We start from the raw sequence: 18929 nt of genomic DNA on the forward strand, positions 1-18929 counted from the left end.
GTACAACATACAATTTCAAAGGAACGTAAGGATTTTAATATTTGACTTTCATTTTTTGTTATTTAATAGTTACAGGTCATACTGAATCCTGCTTTGAATAACTGAGAAGCCTCTTCGGTGTGGAACTGTACAAGACATTTGGCAGTTGTCTTGAGTAAAAATTGAGACAGAAATGTCCTTCATAGATCCTTATCAACACATTGTGGTAAGTAGCTATGAATCTTCTATGTGATTTCTTGTATACTGTCTTGTGCTATGTATTCTGTAACAAGTTATTCTGAAGATACACACTGCACTAGAAGTAGCTTAAGTTTGTTTAAGTAATGTTGTGTGACTAGAGCAAATTTATGAAGGATCTTGTTTGAATGAAATATGAAAGACAGCCAGCTTCTCGAAAGCAGTCAGTGACTTGGAGAGTGATTTCATGTAGAAGTTGCAACAGAGTGCAGGGTCCTACCTTAACTGATGGGTGTGATGTCACTATGGTGGTGTTCTGAGGGAACTGTTGGGATTGTTTCATCAAAATGCTTATATTTGTCTGGTTTTTCATAACTAATTGTCAGTCAGAACTGTTTCCCACAGGAGTAACATTGTGTTATTATCTTTCTCCTTTCCAATACAAATTTTTATAATATTCTATGAACTGAGTAACGTTTTCCCATGAAAGTGGGTAGAGAGATGAATTGGCAGTTTTGGACGCACAGGTCCTAAAGCAATGTCCATCAGTGATGTTTGTTCAGAGTCTCTAAAGTATATAGCCTGTAGGCTCCAGGTAAGGATCAGTGAGATGACCTGTGCCACTCAACAACACATTGATGCCACTGTGCTCCCTTCTTCCCACAGCCTCCCAGTCTTCTCCCTGCACCCACCGTAGCAGGTCAGAGGCACAGCTAGTCCTGACCTTGCTGAAGTGGGAGAAAATCAGTGCAAAAGCTCAGCTGTGGGTTGTCAGAGCTGACCTAAGGGAAGCACAGAACCATACGAGTGTGGGCTGTGTCTGTGGAGAAGTAGGAGCTGGGGGCTGAAATGGGAAACGGGAGCAGCACTGCCTGCTGAGTGCTGGAAGGCAGCAGGATGGCTCAGCTGCTGGCCGGACTTTTGGCTGTAATGTGCTCTCGTGTGTCGCTGCTTGAATAACTTTCCAGGTTAAATATTTCCATTCCTATCCCAACCAAAATCTTGGAACAAGTGAGTCTGTTCTTATCAGCCATTTTTCATAACAATCTTATGGCAGGAAACTAGATACACACTTAAAGATAATTCATACACTTGTAATAAAGTTGAACTTTTTACATTACTAAAAATGTAGCGTGTGCTTCCTTGAAAAGATCTCTTATCAGTTTTGTGGTTTCCACCCCACACAGTCACATCCTTTATATGAGTTAGCAGCCAACAGATGTGAAACTCATGCTCTGCTTGATCCGTAGCTCCGTGAAGACCACTGTAAAGAGAAACTTCAGGGTCATTGATGCCTGTATTTAACAGCATTTAAAACAACACATGAATTTATTCCTTTCTGTGTCAGTGCCCTCTTCTGGATAGAATGTTTTCTCTGCTCTGCACCTCTGTGGAAGCAGTCTGAGGCATTCCCATCATTCACTTAAAAGATCTCTTTTGACACTATAGTGAGGAAAGCTCAGCTTTAGAAGTATAAGTAATTTTAATCCTCTAGCAGTGCTGAATTCTAATTAAGAGTGTTGTTACAGGAACACTGTTAATGCAAGAAACTTTCTTCTTTTTTCTTTTCACGTGACTTTAAATTGCAAGGAAAGTTGCACTAACTTGGAACACTCAGGGCAGCAGGAAAAACCAATGTGTTTTTAATAACAGTTGACATTCAAAGACTCAGAAGTCAGCATTTTCCAAAAGTCCTGCTAAATACTGTGTGTTTTCTGCTCTCTTTGTCTTTTCCCTTCCCTGTGTTATGAAAGCTGAGAGAATGAAAGGAGGCATTTGCAAAGTCACCGTAGGTACAGGTAGATCTGACTGCACCAAAAGTACTGTCAGATAAATAAATAGCTGTGACTTAATGCACGTTGTTAAATTGTTATTGGGGTTAAATATTAAAATAATGGGTAAAGTTATTTCAAGACTTGCATGCAGAACTATCTGCCTTAATTTGTAGCATCTGTGTGAGAGTGTGGTCTTCATGGATATCCGTTATTTAAGAAAATAGGCAAACATTTTCCTTTGTCTGACTCAATTGACAGCTCAGGTGTCCTGCATAAAGTTGAGGAAGTAAAAGCAGTAACTCTTTATTACACAATGTATACCAGACTTTCCTGGTTTGTATTTTGTGTGTATCTCCAGATTGAGTTACACCTTGTGACTCAGCATTCTAGGGCATGAAAAATACTGTATTCAATGCATGCAAATTCCATGCTTTCTTTGTAAGTGTGGGAAGTTCATAGGCAAAACCTGGCTGTCTTACAGCAGATTTTTAGAGCATCGTCTGTGATGGGAAAGTAATGATTTTACGCAAATACGTAACAATGGGTAAAAATAAAGTGAGTTAGATAACAAATGAAAGTTTATGGGGAGGACAGAACAGCTAAAGTGGAAAAGGAAGGAAGAAGGCAGAAGGGGAGTTTAAAAAAACCAAACAGTTTGGGAGTTGTGTGAGGGCAGGAGATATTGAACAGTGGATCTTCCAAGTAGCATACTTGGAAGACCTTGTGCTTGTATCTCGGGGGGGGGGGGATCAACCCCCCCCCCGATCAAACATGGGAGTGTTTCATTCAGAAAACCCATCTCTGGAGAAGGCAAATTGAAGGTTATTTTTATTTTAACTTCTTCCTTCTTCCTATTTATAGAGAAAGAGGAAATAAAATGAAACAAATGCTTAAAGCCAGGCCTCATTAGGAGAGAGTATTTAGGCTTTTGAGTTATGTGATCTTCTGAAATTTTAACCTGACTTGTGTTTCTAAAGGTATGCAGATATTGCTCCACTCAGTGTTGCAATGTTTAAGTGATTTACGTGCAGTCTTGTTTTTTTCAGAAGTAATTGAGAGGTTGGCAATGTACAGATTTTTATCAAGAATTAAGATGAACATAAATCACTTGAAAATGAAGCTTTGTCATCTAAATTATTAAGGGCTGGATTTACAAAGGTATTCAGAGTCAATACGTTGTATTTTCAGGGCTTCTCGCTTCTGTATAAGTTAGCCTTTCCAAAAGACAACAAAGAAGTGATCCCCAAACATGTGCTAGCTGTTAATTTTGGATATTTATTACTCTTAGAAACAAAATCCAAAATGGAAAAATGCCTTTACTTCTGATTGCACTGAGTTGCATTGAAAACATTTTGGGATAAGAAAGGAGCTGGACTTTCAAGCTTCCTGTGTTTCTATGCACATTTTTTTTCTAAGAGGGCGATAGTTCATTTTAGTACTGTTCACTTTAGTACTTGTTGCAAAACTCTCCTAAGCATGTGATTACAGCCAAATATTAATAACTTTATAATTGTAAACCTCGCTGTGTTATTTTGGGTGAGGTATGGGGAAAGAAGATAATGCTTTTGTGTTGTTTTGCCATTGTTATGTGTGCATTCATCTTGGAGGGTACCAAACGTTATTCCACACACAGTTAACAGTTCGGAGCCCGATCTGGTGAGGGCAGCCAGCCCATGGCAGGGGCTGAGGCTGAAAGGCCCCTTCCAACACAGCCACTCTGTGATTTGACAGTGGGCAATTTATTGATGCATACGAGTTTGATAAATAGGGCCAAGGTACAGGCAGGCTGCCTTCCAGTGATACTGTCTCTAAGGGAGCACCTTTGCAGCGCTGTGGGACACCAGAACTGCACTTGAGCTGCACATGGCAGCTGAAAACTAAATCCAGCCCTCCAATGTCTTGTACCTGTAACTTAATGACAGCTCGATCCTCTCTTTGTTGCTAAATGCTCAGTGATCTCTGGTTCAAGGTCTCAAGTGAGGACAGGATCTTTTTTAACAGTTAGAACAAGGGGAAGGGCGGTGTGTTTGCACTTTGGACATTTCTTTTTAATTATAAGGTTGTGTATAACAAAGCAACGACACCAGTTTGTGTGAGCAAACACTGGGCCAGCACTGTGTTGTGAAACCTTCAGCAGTCTGACATGCATGTGGACGTGGTGCACACCAATAAAACAGCCCTGAGCACTTGTAAAGTGAACTGGAAACAGGGTGATGAGAGAAGCTGTCTTCTGGAGATTCAGAGCATCTGAAAATTCACAAAACCACATAAATGACACAGCTGGGGAAGCCCCACATAGCTCACAGCAGTCTCAGCTACCCACCAACCCCCTTCTTCTCTCCTGTGGCGGAAAGTGTGTTCAGGGAGAGGTTCCATCCTCCTTGCCATTCAAGCAGCTCATGCAAGTTGCAGTGCAGAAAGTGGATATTATGAAGTTACTGAGCTGTCTGCATGTAAGTTTTTTGTGTTTTTTTTGGCTCTTCAGCTTATTCCTTTAAAAAAAGATGTGTTTTTATTTATTTATTTATTTTAATGTGTCCAGAAGAAAACATAGCAGGAAAGCACCAGACACAGCTTGAATGGGCACGTCCCATTTCAGAGGTAGTCTGTCATGTTAAAAAAGCTTTAAGGAGTTTCCTGATTTCAGTAGTTGCTCTTTTACTTCTGATTGGAAACTTTTGCAAGATAATCTGGTTAGTTGCTCTGATTTTAATGATTCAGAAGCAGTGTTTATCTAACTATATTTCACAAAGCTGGTGGGCGTTGAAGAAGAGATAACAAGAATACCCCAAGTGGAGACCCAGGGCATAGGTGTGTCAGTGTGGTTTCAGGAGAGCACCTGGGACCCCAGGGAGTGTGTAGGGCCTCGTGCAGCCTTCGTGCCTGGGGCTGCAGGGCCCAGCAGCTCGGACTCAGTGCTGTCTGCATGGAAGAGCTTGGGGCCGAGGATGTACCTGGATTTCTTGCCAGGAGACTGAGTTTGTACTAGGTGAACCAATGCTGCGTAGGCAGTCAGAAAGCCCAGGTAAGGCTGGGCACCAAGCAGGCAGTGTAGGTGTAGTACTGGGAGCAGTTGCCTGGCTGCAGGGCTGGGTGCTCGCAGCTTCCGTGCCCTTGAGCCCTTCCTGTGTAAGGAAGGCCTTGGCACCTGCTGGCAGTGCCAGGATGGTTCTCAGTGGCATTCAGTGGGTTGGTCAAACATGGTGTGACTATGTAGATGATGAGAAGAGCTCATGTCTGCCTCTACTTTGAGGTTTTTACTTTTGTTTCTTAATTTCACGTCCTTTTCTACTTCCCTATTTCATTTGGGACATGCGTTCCGGCTGCTTTAGAAGGGCAGCTCCTGCTGTTGCTTGGTCTTTGCAGGAAACAGGAAGCTCCAAAAACTGTGTGCAGTTTACTTGTGGGCATTGTAACAGCTTGCTTTTCACATTTTCTCCACTGTGTTGGGGATACTTGTGCTTTAAGTGTTGATGTGTACTAAAAGCTATACCATGTTTTACTGATTTTTTTTTTAAATCCTTTTTTTGCACCCTTTTTTACTGGAGGAAAGTAATTGTAAAATGAGCATATGGTAAAATAGTACCCCCCACTATCTTTTTTTATCATACTGGGTTGGTTGACTGACTAAATGCCTTAAAGCAGATTCTGTAGAGGAGGAGTATTATTCACTGAGATCAGTAGGTGTGGCTGCAGGAAAATCAAGCAACCCCAGTATAAGGTCTGACCTTTCAGTAAAGCTACGGGGTGCAGTTCAGCTTTATGATGCTCTATCCAGTATGCATTTCTATTTATTTATTTATTTATTAACATTTTGACTTGGAGATTCCTTTCTTTCAGTTCTCAGATGAAGTGAAAGGTGTTTCTAACAGCCGCTTTTTGGTTCTGGACTTTAATCACATTTAACTCTCCGACTTCTAGGTGGAACACCAGTACTCACACATATTCACTGTGACAGTAAGGAAAGCCACAAATGTCACAAAAGGAGCCATTGGTGACATGCGTGAGTATCTCTTTCTGTTTTGCTTCTTTTTTCTAAGAGACCGTTCCATAGGCAGGGGGGAGAGGGAGTGCCTCAACACACTTGTCATGCAATAAAAGGTTGATTGTGTTTTGTCTTTTCTGTCTGCTTTGTTGAAGTGAAAGCTGTGCACCCATTTTGTTGCTCGCTCATTTCAAATTAGAAAGCAGATTTGCCGCTCCTTCTTTCTGTTGATCCAGAGAAGATGAGTGAGTTATAAACAATTTGCCTACGAGCAAACATACCTATGTTTAGTTTTTTGGCTTAGTAAGAAGTGCTGTTCTGAGGATAGTGAATCTGGCTCTTGTATCTTCAAAAGACTGTGGTTTGGTGTTACTAACAGTTGAGAAGAAAGAAGCCTAGAGCTCTGCTGAGTGAACACAACAGAAAAAGAAAGGGGGGAGAGAATAAGCAGATCTCACATTGGAGTGCTACATAAGGCACCACTGCTTCTTCCCCTTTCTGTTACACTTCTGAGTCTCCTGGTTTAGCAGCTGAACAGGAAGCCACCAGGAAAGACCCATGAAAACTCTTGCCTGTTCTTAAGGAGGAAAGTAGAGAATACTACACTGGCTCAGTCTGTAAGGAGAGTATTCCTGCTTCCTTTATTATGAGTGTTTGGCTCTCTTGTGTTGTCACTCTTTTCTCTGGCGCTTCTTCCCTTACTTAGCCTGGAACTGCATCTGAGGAGGAGGAGGAGCATGGTAGTACCTTGCTTTTCCTCTATGGTCAGGCTTGTTTGAGAGGCAGTTATTTCTTTCCCACGGCATTCTTGGAAGCTGCTTACAGGTCAGACTACAGCAGCTGCTCTCAAACACAGATTTGCTTTGGCAAGTGAATGATTCTTCTATACTTAGTTGCCAGCACTGATAATTAAACATGGCAGGTAGGTGGGGGAGTGATGGCAGGGAGCCTTGGCAGGGGAAGACTTGGGAATCTGGTATCTGCTATGGGGTCTTCACATAAAACAAAACAAAAAACATGGGAGAAGTGCTGTAAAGACTAGAACAACGGCCTCACAAATTTATGTGTAGGAGAAGATGGATTCAGTGGAAGGACACAGGGTCTTGGCACAAGAGAGTGGGGAGATGGGGAGGGAAGAAAGGATGGGAGGCTTGAAGTATAGGTAGTAAGTTTGTAAGTAAGGTTGAATGAAAAATAGTATAGGTAGTAAGTTTGTAAGTAAGAGAGAATGAAAAATGTTAAAAAGAAAGCCAGAAGATCACCAGAACAGGTATGGTCCTAAGGTATAAACTCCAGATATTATCCATCAATAATGTATTTCCATCCAGTAAGTCTGAAAACTTACTGAATTACTGAAATGGAATGGTTACTCAGAAAAAAACTTGGATACAACCCGGCAGAACTATCTCAGGGGCTACTGAAACCTGCCTGGTTTCCTGTCTGAGGCACTGCCAACACTCCATAGCCTGGTGCACCTCAGAGAACTTTCATGTTCCCAGGGCTTGTTCTTGGAGTCCTGGCAAATCCCCCAAAGTGAAATAAAAACCAGCAAAAGGCATGTGATTGCTTCTATTTTGGAAATGTTTCTATTTCCCATGTATATACAAATCTTGGTGTATTGGAGCCTGGAAGCTATTTGATCAAATCTGTAACCTTCTGCATCTTTATTTGGTATCAGCAAGCTGTGAGTAGTGCACATCCTTCACAGTTGATTGTGGCAGCCAGTATTTTTTTCATTTGGTTTGTCGAAAATAACTCGTTGAAGGAATTTCTGAACATTTATATCAGGTTTCTGACCTCAAATATAGGATTTGATAGCAGAGAGAATGTCTGTGTTATGTAACATAAGGTAAGTCTATTTGTATAACTTCAGAGAGTTAACTTGTAGTGGTGATGGAGATTCTGGGGAAGATCAGTGGTGTGCTTTTGTTCCTTTTCCCATATCACAAGTGAATGTCTTAGATGCTAAGAGTATCCTGCTAGAAAATTATCAATTCATTTATATTTATGTTTCTCAGGCTGTAATCTGGAACTCTCTCTTCTTCAGAAAGGGCTTCTTAAACGCTGATATCTTCAGGATGTCAAGTGTTGGGTTCTGAAGGGGTTCTCATCTCCTGGCTTAGAGGGCATGGGTGGCCAACAGCTTTTCATCGCTTTGTATTTTGAAACGCTGTTGTTCTTTGCAGCCACATGATTCATTTTACATCTTTGCCATCTTTTATGAGACTGATAGCTTTCTGGAACAGTGTTGAAGGATCTGGGTAGACTGAAGTTTATTGTGGAGGAACTTCCTACTTTGCTGTATTCCTACCTTAAGTATCTGAGGTATGCCTCTGCCCAAGAAGCCTTGTGTCTGTTGTATATGGGGTTCTGACTGTGCTTGGGCATCAAGAGTGTATGGCGTACTATCTACTCCTCTATCCTTCCAGGCCTAGGCTGGAGAGATGTGCAGAATTTTCAAGATGTCCCGAACTCTTCATTAATGAAGAATATAAATGGATGTGTCATCCTTAAAAGTCAGTAATGGATGTATACTGCAACTTCCACAGGCTATGTTTCCTTATGTGAACAGTTCATACACAGCATTGCTGACTCAAGGTATATGCTTTGTTTCCTGGCTGACTGGAGCAACACAGAAAACTGGAGCTAGGATAGCTTCAGGCCCTCTTTTTTGTTTTTCTCACTGAGATTCTCTATAAGCTTTAAAATCTTTATAGAGTGATCTGACAAATACTGGCAATCAGATCTGAATCTGGATCATACCAGCATACAGCTCTTTCAGCCTGGAGGTGTTCCATCCCTTGGATCATTTTTGTGTCCTTCCTCTGGATGCCCTCAAATAGGTCCATGTGTCTCCTGTACTGAGGACTCTACATCTGGATGCAGTGCTCCAAGTGAGGTCTCAAAGCGCAGAGCAGAGGGGCAGATCCTCTCCCTCTACCTGCTGGCCACTCTGCTTTTGATGCAGACCAGGGTATGGTTAGCCGCCTTTGAGGGCACGTTGCTGGCACAAGTTCAGCTGCCATCTAGCAGTACCCCCAGGACCTTTTTGGCAAGGTTGTGCTCAGTCATTGCATCCCTTAACTTGTACCTATAGTAGGGGTTGCCATCACCGAGCTGCAGTACCTTGCATTTGGCTTTCTTGAACCTCATGAGGTTCTTCTGCGCCCACTGCTCAGGCTGCCTAGGTCTCTTTGGATAGCATCCTGTCCCTTGGGTGTATCATCTGCAGCCCATGGCTTGGTGTCATATGCAAACTTGCTGAGGGTGCACTCAATCCCACTGTTGATGTCACTGATGAAGATATTAAAGGACAGTGATCCCTGTATTGATTCCAGATGCATGTTTCCTGGTGAAACATCATAGTGGGATTCCTGGGAGTCTCTTCATGGAGCTGAAGGTACCACTTTTTCTACATTTTGAGCTTTTCTTTTTTAGGAATGGGTCTCCCTCCTTTTCTTGTTAGTCCTCCGTAGAAGCTTGATTTCTTCCTGCTTTCTTCTCTTCTTGTGGTTTTATTGAGGCATGAGGTTTATGTAACCAACCTCAGCCTGCACTCATCTGTGGTCCTGCCAGGTTTGGGCAGCTCCAGGCTCTTGAAGTCTCACTGACAGCATTTGTCAGAATCAGAAAGCCAGCCTCTCTCACTCAGAGGTTCTGAGGCTGTGCTTCAGCATCGCAGTGCAAGGAGTTCTGTAGCCACTGGTAAAAGACCGAAACCTCTAAGGCCCTGTGATACCAAGCACAGATCCAGTATAAACTTGTTCTGAGGATTCAGAAAATGTTGACAGTTTCAGTTAGCATTAGCAGACTTTATGCCAGACTAGAACTAAGCTATACTTATCAACATGTAGAAGTTACACTGTGGGCTTGAGTAATATACCAGGAATGTGATGATATACCTAAGCCTACACCAGCCCCAGTTGTCGCTGCACAGATGAGGCATCAGCATGGACCCACAGCTGCATGGGGCATATGGCAGTGACGGAGGGAAAGGGTTCATAGATGTGGCACTAACAGTGCTTGTAAGAGCTAAGCTTTTCAATTGAAGAAGGAAAAAACAAACAATACCTTGAATTCTGCTGTACCACCAGAAAAATGGGTTTTTCTCTGGGCCATTACAAACTGATGTTTTAGTTGTTTTTCCCTGCTGTCTACAAAGGCAGCTGGAGAGAGAACCTAGAGGGGGGAATTTTTTCTCTTGGCAGTTTGATGGATCTGTTGTGAAACTATTGAAGGGTTCAGGTGGCAATGTTATTTTACTTTTTTTGTCAAACCTGTGTCAGGAAAGCTGGTGGTGGTGTCCCTTCTACCAGTGAAATAGATAGTAATGCACTCCCTGAGCTGGGAGCACAGTCCTTTCCTTCACCTAAAGAGTGCCAGAGCTGAAAAGCATTGTAATACAAGGCAGTAATAATCTCTAACAAATCAGTTGCTCAATGACAGAATTTCTCAGAGCAAAGCTGCTGTTTTGGGAGCAGTGTCGCCTCACTTGCAGTCACCTTCCACAAATGGAATCCAGTCCTGCATCATCCTCTTTTCAACATCTGTCTGATAAGGCCAGAAACCTGGGCAGTGCTTATATAGTACCCGGAACGCATGCAGCAAATAACCTCATGCCTCCTGCTTGTGGCCCCTTGCTGGCAGTCCATTAATTTGTTCGAAGGCTCTCAGAAGCAATTGCTCCAAATTAATGGGAAGATTGAAGATGTAGTAATTAGACTGCATTAGTACCTGTTGTGAATACTCTTTCAGAATTGGCGTTAAATTGAATAAATAATTGAAGTTAAATTGATTTATGAGATGGCCTACATAGGAATTTAATTAAACTTAGCTAATGTGCTTTGCAGGTTAATTGTATTTATTTTATTAGTTCAAATCAGCTAATTTAAAAAAGCTAAAATAGCTGAAACAGTCTCATCTGAAGTATGGGTGACACAGGGGGTTGGAGGCCACCACTGCTAACCTGGGAGGAGTGCACTAAGCCACGGTCCTCTTGATAAGTGGGAATTCAGAACAAACTTGGGAAGACAGATCATGGCCTTGCTGCTTTTCGGATTCTGCTGTTGGCTGCTGGAGATTTTAATGTAAAGATTACCCAATAGAGTCATAAGATGCTTCTTGGTGTTGCAGACTGACACAGCCAGTTCTGCTGCATTGTGTTCCTGGCTCCACCTACCCAAGTAGGAGAAGAACTGTAGGGTTTCCGGAGTTGCACCTCCAGCCCATGTGAATCAAATGAGGTTCAACAGGGCCAAGTGCAAAATGCTGCACTTGGGTTGGGACAATCCCAGAGCACATACTGGGGGAAGAACTCATTGAATGGCTCTGCTGCAAAGGACCTGGGGGTCCTGCAGAACAAAAAGTTGACATGAGCCAGCAGTGTGCACTTGCAGCCTAGAAGGCCAATGGTAACCTGATCTGCATTAAAAAAGGGGTGGCAGCAGGGAGAGGGAGGTCATTGCCCCCTCTCTTCTGCCCTGCTGCATCCCTGGCTGGAGTACTGCACCCAAGCCTGGGGCTCCCAGCACGAGAAGGATGTGGAGCTGTTGGAGTTTGTCTGGTGGAGTGCCACAACGATGTGCTCCAGCCCTTCAATCCTTTTTTGTGAAGAAAGGTTGAATGAGTTGGGCTTGTTCACCTTGGAGAAGGCTTCTAGGAGCTTTACTGTGGCCTACCAGTACTTGAGGGTAGTTTGTAAACAGGAGACTGACTTTTTACATGGTCCCATCATTAGATGGGACAAGGGGTAGAGGCCTTAAACTAAAGGAGAGGAGATGTAGGTTAGATGCTAGGAAGAAATTCTTCACTCAGAGGTTGGCGATGCGCTGGCACAGGCTGCCCAGAGATGTTATGGGTGCCCAATCTCGGAGGCATTGAACGCCAGGTTGGATGGGGCCCTGGGCAGCCTGATCTAGTGAGTGGCACCCAGCCCATGGCAGGAGGTTGGAACTAGATGATCTTTGAGGTCCCTTCTAACCCAAGCCATTCTATGATTCTGTGTTTCTCTGATTTTATGAATGACAGGGCATGCTTAACTGTTGCCTGCTGCAGTGAGAGACATCTATGTGATGTCTTACCCAGAGCACCAGGCAATCCAGTCAGGGTGCTCACTGCCATTGTTCACATGCCCAAGTGGCACTGCTGGGACTCTGTGTGGGACCTGGCAGCTCTGACATTTCCATTCCTCCCTGGCTACTTGCAAGTAAGTAGTTAATGGTGCTTCTGTTCTGGACGCACACTGTCAGGCCTTCCATTAAACTGTTCTTTCATTAATTTCAGCAGAGCAAGGGCAAGACAAATCTAGTGATACAAATACTTATTAATACTTTGGGGAATATTTGTTATTCGGCAATTACTCATGATGGATAGTTGTTAATAAACAGCCTTTTTATTCATGAAAATGGTAAAAGACATTTTCACTCAACTGTGATAGGGATAACAACTCGTATTTCCATGCCACTGTAAAGCACATTGTGAAGTGAGCCCGACAAAATTCACCATTAAAACAAAAATGTGACTGTCAAAGCCATGCTTCTGACCTGTGAAGAGATTCACATAGCTTGCACGATACTGGTTTGAGCAATCAGTGCTAATCAACTTGTTGAAGCACCTTGCTTAGAATCCTGTAAGGAAATAGCAGGTTTATTAGCTTCCAGACCCTTCAGTCATACCTTCCTGCTGCACAGCCTCCTCTGCTCCCTTCCACAGTAAGACCTGCTTGCTCCTAAGGCATGGCTGCTATTTCCTTCCTCCACTGGGAGGAGAGGGGAAACAGCAGATAAGATGTCGGGGATATTTTTCACCAGGTGTAGTGAGATGCTAGAACAGGCTGCCCAGACAGGTCGCCCTGTCCCTGGAGGTGTTCAAGGCCAGATTGGATGAGGCCCTGAGGAACCTCATCTAGTATTTGATCTAGTGTTTGGCAACCCTGCCAGTGGCAGGGAGGTTGGGACTTAATGATCCTTGGGGTCCTTTTCAACCCATGTCATTCTATGATCCTACCACTGGCTGTGCTCAGGCTGCTCTTAAATTTGTGCCATTACCACTGAAATCCAAGCATCGACGCTGTGTGTGGCACAGGGGGGAGTTGGCCTTGTTGTTCTTGGTATCATGTGAGGAAAGAATGATGGAAATTGGGAAGGTGGATTGAATGGTATCTGTGAAGTCGGGAGAGGCTTGTGTTAATTCATGTTAATTCATTTCATAACTCTAAATCCTCACTGTTCGTACTTAAAGAAAAATGAGATGTGACAAGATTAGTTAGAGCTTCGATCTTAATGAGGTTGTACGGCAGTCCTGTGAGCCAAAAAATGGGTGGAAGGTAGACTAAGATGGTAATTTGGGACCTCGTGATAATTATGAACATGGTAACACATAATCATAGAGGATGTTGGTTACCCAGAAGCTGAAAAAACTTCAGTCAACCAAACCAACAAAATTCTTCTTTAAAGTTCTGCAATACACTTGCTGAAATATTCCTGTAAGTGCATAGGTATGGTGCCTGGAGGTCGTGGGTCCAAAGTGTCTGGATCCAGATTTGCTTTCTATAATGCTAGGCATATATTAACCAAAATTAATATTAATATAGTTTTCACAGAATCCCAGAATGGCAGGGGTTGGAAGGGACCTCAAGGGATCACTCAGTCCAATGCCCTGCTAAAGCAGGCACCCTACAGTAGGTTGAACATGTCCAGAAGATCTTGAATATCTCCGTAGAAGCAGACTCCACCACTTCTCTGAGCAGCCTGTTCCAGTGCCCTGGCACCCTTACTGTAAAGAAGTTCTTCCTCGTGTTAGTACAGAACTTTCTGTGTTCAAGGCTCAAGTTGTTACTCCTTGCTCTATCACTGTGCACCGCTGAGAAGAGCCTGGCCTCATCCATTTTCCTCCCACCTCCCTTTAGATATTTATCAACATTATCAGGCCCCTCCCCCCCCCAATCTTCTTTTCCCCAGGCTGAACAGACCCAGGTTACTCAGCCTTTCTTCACACAGGAGGTGCTGCAAGCCCTTAACAGTCTTTGTGGCCCTCTGCTGGATTCCTTCTAGGAGATCCCTGCCTATTTTGAACAGAGGAGCCCAGAATTGGATGCAGTACTAAGTGTGGCCTCACCAGTTTTATTTAATAATCCAGTAATAGTTTGTTTAATAATCCAAGATTATTATGCAATGATAACAAGTATTTATAATAAGCTTATAATAAGTGGGATAAAGAAGACAGATTCTTCTGTAGCAAATTGGATTTTTGAATGCTTCAAGAGCTTTGCATTTCTTTCATGCTTTGATAAACCAATTAGATGAATTTTAATGATTAATAGAGGTGGCTTTATCCCTTCTGGTTTAGATTTGAACAAGTTTTCTGTAGATTCTGAGTCTGTTATAGTATTGAAATAATTGAAATTGGAATGACTGAAATATATACTGTTAATTATATTAATATGGAGGCCTGATCTCAGCCATTCTGCCAAATGGATAGTACAAAATAAAATGGTTTCCAGTCATTGTAGAGAATCATACAGTTTTCTTTAGTATATTGCTTCATTTTTCACGTGAGAATGATCAGTTGTAATTAATGTCCATTGTGTGTTTCACTTTATGATTCACTGTGTTGTTCAGAGGTAGGATTCTATAGGAATTATATATGTGGAGATAGAAGAGAAGTCATTAAAACCTTACTTCCTACCTCTTGGCCATTTGTTAAGACTGTTTATAAGTTTGTTAAAGAAACAAATCAACAGCACCTTTATACGCTAATTTTGCTTTTGTATTGGATCTCTCCAAACCCTTGGAAAATGGCAGATGCTGTAGATCTTTCAGAATATGTATTATAAATGTTTTGTTAACTACCTTTATAATTCATCCAGCTCTGAGCTAATAATTGTACGACCCCTTGAAATCAATGCTGAAACTAATTTTGTACTTTGTATGAAGGTGGATTTTTGGCCACGTTTGTATGTCAGTTTATTTTCCTTTTTTCTCTGAGGAATGGTGTCTGGTGTCTCTGTTTTGTAGCACGCCTGTGCCACCGTGTGTGCAGCTCTTAGTTACTTCTGGAAGTGTCTTGTGTTAATTGCCTGCCAACACTGAGGCTCTTACTGTATAGAGTCACAGTGCCAAGAAGGGAGGAATATGGAGTTGTACACTACAGTCGCTGTCTATCAATAGTTCATGTGTCTATAGGTCTGTCCTGAGAAAGAGGTATGAATAGACATTGCTTTTCATGGAGAGTCTTTGAAGTTGGCTGTGTTTCTTTCCGGTTTTGCTTCACTTCAGTCAAGGAGCAATTCTCTAACAGTGTTGCCCCTATGTATGCAAACTTAGTTCTCTTACAATGATTGCAGTTTCAAAGCGACAGCTTTTGACCCACGAGCTGTTTCATTATAATGTTGGGTATTTTTAATATCAAAATACAGATAACAGTGATGATCAAGCTGTTTTTCATTTTTTGAGATTCTTTTTTTTTTTTTTTGTTAAGCATACCTAGGAAATCAACCAGCAAAGACATGTACAGGAATAAATAGATCTGTGCAAGAAGATGCACACACCATCTATTTTACCTGCACATTAAATATATTAAGCAACTTTGCATTACTAGATTGCTAGTAGCTAGTTTGTGAGTGCCATCCCCAAGTGATAAAAGGAGTACAATTTTTATTTATACAGCATGGCTCACAGCAATATCTTAATCAGAGCACACAGTCTTCCAGTATTTTTCCTCTTTGGCTGAAGAAGGAAGTTTGAAAAGAATAGATTTTCATTTTCTTAATTGAAAATAGCACAAAATAAACTTTAAAACATGAAAGGGCAGATTATTAACTCCTAGCCTCGGGTTAAAAAGCATAATAAAGGCAGGGAGTGAGGGGGAGGCTTGGCATTGGCAAGATATTTCTTTTATTTATTTTAGTTGCTGATTTTCTAAGTTTAGCTGCTCTGTGCCTTGATTTAAGTTCTGCTTCAGTGTTCACTTACATTCTCTCTGGTGAGGAGTCAGTAATGGCAGCTGGCTGCCAGCTGTGCTGAGGCCTGAGTTTTCCACGTGCTTTGGGGTTTGGAATACAGATGGGGAGCCATTGGCTTTTTGTGCTTAAAACAAAAATCAAAGTTTTGTAACTTCCAGTTAGAGCCGATCCCATAGTCACATAAAAATTGAACAGGAGAGGCATCAAAGTTTTGTTCAGAACGTTGCTAAGTGTTGGTATTTTTATTAAAAACCAAGCTTCTGGGGGCACATTCAGCCTCTTGGCACTGTGTGTCCCTAGGGTTTGTTGCCTAGGTATTGCTCAATGTCTAGGCTTACAGATGAGATCTTGTCACTGCTCACTGCAGTAGGTGTTTTGCTGTGCAGGCTCCTGGGGCTTTGAATTCCCTGCCTTTAGGCACGGATTTGTGTTGTAATTCAAGAGAGGCAGCCAGTAGAAGTTGGCAATTAGTTACATCTGTCAGTGGAAAAAGAAAGATGCAAAATACACCTGGGGATTGATCCCATGTCTTCCCCTGACTAAGAGACAAGCTAAGACAAAAATTCTCAGGAGCTAATGAAGAGTGCTATCTAAAGGCTTGCCACACCATTCCCTAGCTTTAAATAGCTCCTCGTTAATTAACAGGTAACATGTGATCTGCCAAGTTGTAGCAATTAGCTGAGACCCACAGATACAGAGCATGACATAAAAATCTGTCTGAGTCTTGTATGTTGTTCTGCTTCTCCACAGGGATTGTAAGTTTTTTTATTTTGTGCAAGTTCAGTACTTTCTCTGTTGGTAGTGTCAGAAACTGTGTTAGCTCTCGCTGATGTTCCCAAGTAGCAGTGGCAGGTGGCCAGAATGTTCTGACTCCATTCTGCCTTGGTACACAAAACCTCCTGAGGCTTTTCAGGAGGTTTTCCAAAAGGAGATTGACTCCTGAAAGTATTGATATAAACTTTTTTGTTTACTCTTTCTCCTTGCTGTAGGGACCCCATGACTCTTGACTTCAGCACACTCTGATAATGTATTGAAATCAGGAACCTCTGAACACATCTGGCTCTGTTGAAAAAAGTATCTTTAGACTTGAAGTTTATACAGGGTGGGATGTTCAGACCTGTTTGACCTAGTGATGGATTTTAATCTCTTTCCTAAAGACATCTTTAATACAAGGATTCATGTTTATAGTGAGCAGAATGTTTTCTTTAAAGTATTCCCCAAAAGCAGAGGACAACCTTTGCAGAAAGGCTGCGGAGATGTGTGTGTTTTACCATGTTACAGCTAGTGGCTTTGTATGGAAAGGTCAACACCAGTCTGTTTCTTGTATTTGTAGGATAATAAATTGTTGCAAAAAATACTTTCTGTTAAACCTTGATTGACAGTGGTGAGATGAAGAAAATGAAAATCCATACTATTACTGAACATATGGTTGAAGCAAAACAAACTAATATGGAGTTAGAAAAAAATAAGAGAAAGATAGTGATGCTGACAGCACATGTCCTATTCATGCCTACTGCTTTCTGTAACAGGTTGGCTGAATTTCTTCTGTTGATAAAACACACTAGTGACATTCTATTTCCACAGTGCTCTCTATCTTTTACGAGTTGAACTTAAATGTGAAAACAGGATAGAATCTCTTCTGCAGTTACAATGTGACACTATTTAAGGATCAGGACAACTGAAATTTCTCATTTAGGAATGAACTGTCATTCATAATAGAGACGTTGATGCTGGTGATGGTTAAATATCAGACAAAAAATAATCTCTTTTGAGTGAAAAATCTCATTTGTCAGAAGAAAATTACTGGCTTTAATGGATTGGAAATGTTGGGATGCCAACAGTGTGTTCTTTGCTTTCAGGATGGAATGGCTTTGATTGAATGTCAGGTGAATTTTTTCAAGGTGTACTTTTTCTCCCACTAATAGTTCTGATTAGATAAAGTTGTCATACGTTACTGTATTTTCAGCCAGGGTTCTGCAGTTGTTTTTCAAATATAACGTGCTAGCAAGGTCATGGTTCTGCGGTGACCTCCACAAAGTCAAACAGGTGAAAGAGGATCCAAAGCTAGACACCCCATTGCTTGTTTAGATTTTTAATTGAGGACTGTTTTGTGGAATGCTCTTGTGTCACTGCTGTGACACTGGGATGAGGAAGGGGTAAGAGCTTTTGGAAATAATTACCAATGCTAGGTAGAAGTATACGTATTTCCAATAAAGGTGAATCTTTCCCAGTGCCTTTCTGTTTGTTCAAGTCTCTCTTCCCCTAACAGCATAACTTCTGTTTCCTTCTGAGATACTGGTAATATTGTTTTATTGCTTGTTTCATTATATTCATGGAATTTGTATAGTTAAGTTTAAATATATTTCTGCCATAGATCATGAGGTAATCAGCGTTTTCACATAACTGTTTTCACATAACTGTTACAACTCAGATTTGAGTTACATGGAATGCTGCATTGTTTGTCTCTGTAGTTGACACTCCAGACCCCTATGTGGAACTGTTCATCCCTTCTGCTCCTGACTGCAGGAAGAGAACTAAACATTTCAATAATGATGTGAATCCTGTGTGGAACGAGACTTTTGAGTTCATTCTGGACCCCAACCAGGAGAACGTTCTTGAGGTAAATAATGTGACTGAGCTGCCTGTCAAAAAATCAAAAAATGTCTGGAAGTTTAAAATAACAGTACTTTGTTCATCTGCTGTGTTGAGATTTTGGAGTTTGTGGTGGTGGTGTTGTTTTTTATCGTTTAACAGTAAAGGCTGGATTTTGCTTTTAGTCATGGTGCTAGGTAAGAGGTGTTGTATTCAGTGAATAGCCTTGAGAGTCATTGTAAGATCACATCAGCCATAAATTTTTTCTCATTGCTTCCTTCACTGATTCTGCAATTATGGACAGTGAGTATGTGGGGGCTGTAAAGTCAAGTTTCTGCCCATTCATTCCCTGCTTTCCCCTCAGTAGTCAAAAAGCAGAAGTGTGGTTCTGCTTTTTTCTCAGTGCACACACAGTGATGTTTTGGAACTCTTAGTCCAT

General features: G+C 41.8%; 1 protein-coding gene across 3 annotated transcripts in view; it reads left to right on the top strand.

Annotated features, from left to right (window-relative positions):
• Nucleotides 1–18929, top strand: part of PLA2G4A (phospholipase A2 group IVA) — a 75322-nt gene that overhangs the window by 13413 nt on the left and 42980 nt on the right. For all 3 annotated transcript variants that reach the window (XM_042874130.1, XM_042874131.1, XM_042874132.1), the window contains 3 exons: nt 70–205; nt 5874–5955; nt 18370–18518. In XM_042874130.1, the coding sequence (XP_042730064.1) occupies nt 173–205; nt 5874–5955; nt 18370–18518 (264 nt within the window). In that variant the 5' untranslated portion in view covers nt 70–172. The remainder of the gene's footprint in view (nt 1–69; nt 206–5873; nt 5956–18369; nt 18519–18929) is intronic.

Source organism: Lagopus leucura, unplaced genomic scaffold, assembly GCF_019238085.1.
Source record: "Lagopus leucura isolate 7727_CA_CO unplaced genomic scaffold, USGS_WTPT01 Super-Scaffold_100009, whole genome shotgun sequence".
Taxonomy (NCBI): domain Eukaryota; kingdom Metazoa; phylum Chordata; class Aves; order Galliformes; family Phasianidae; genus Lagopus; species Lagopus leucura.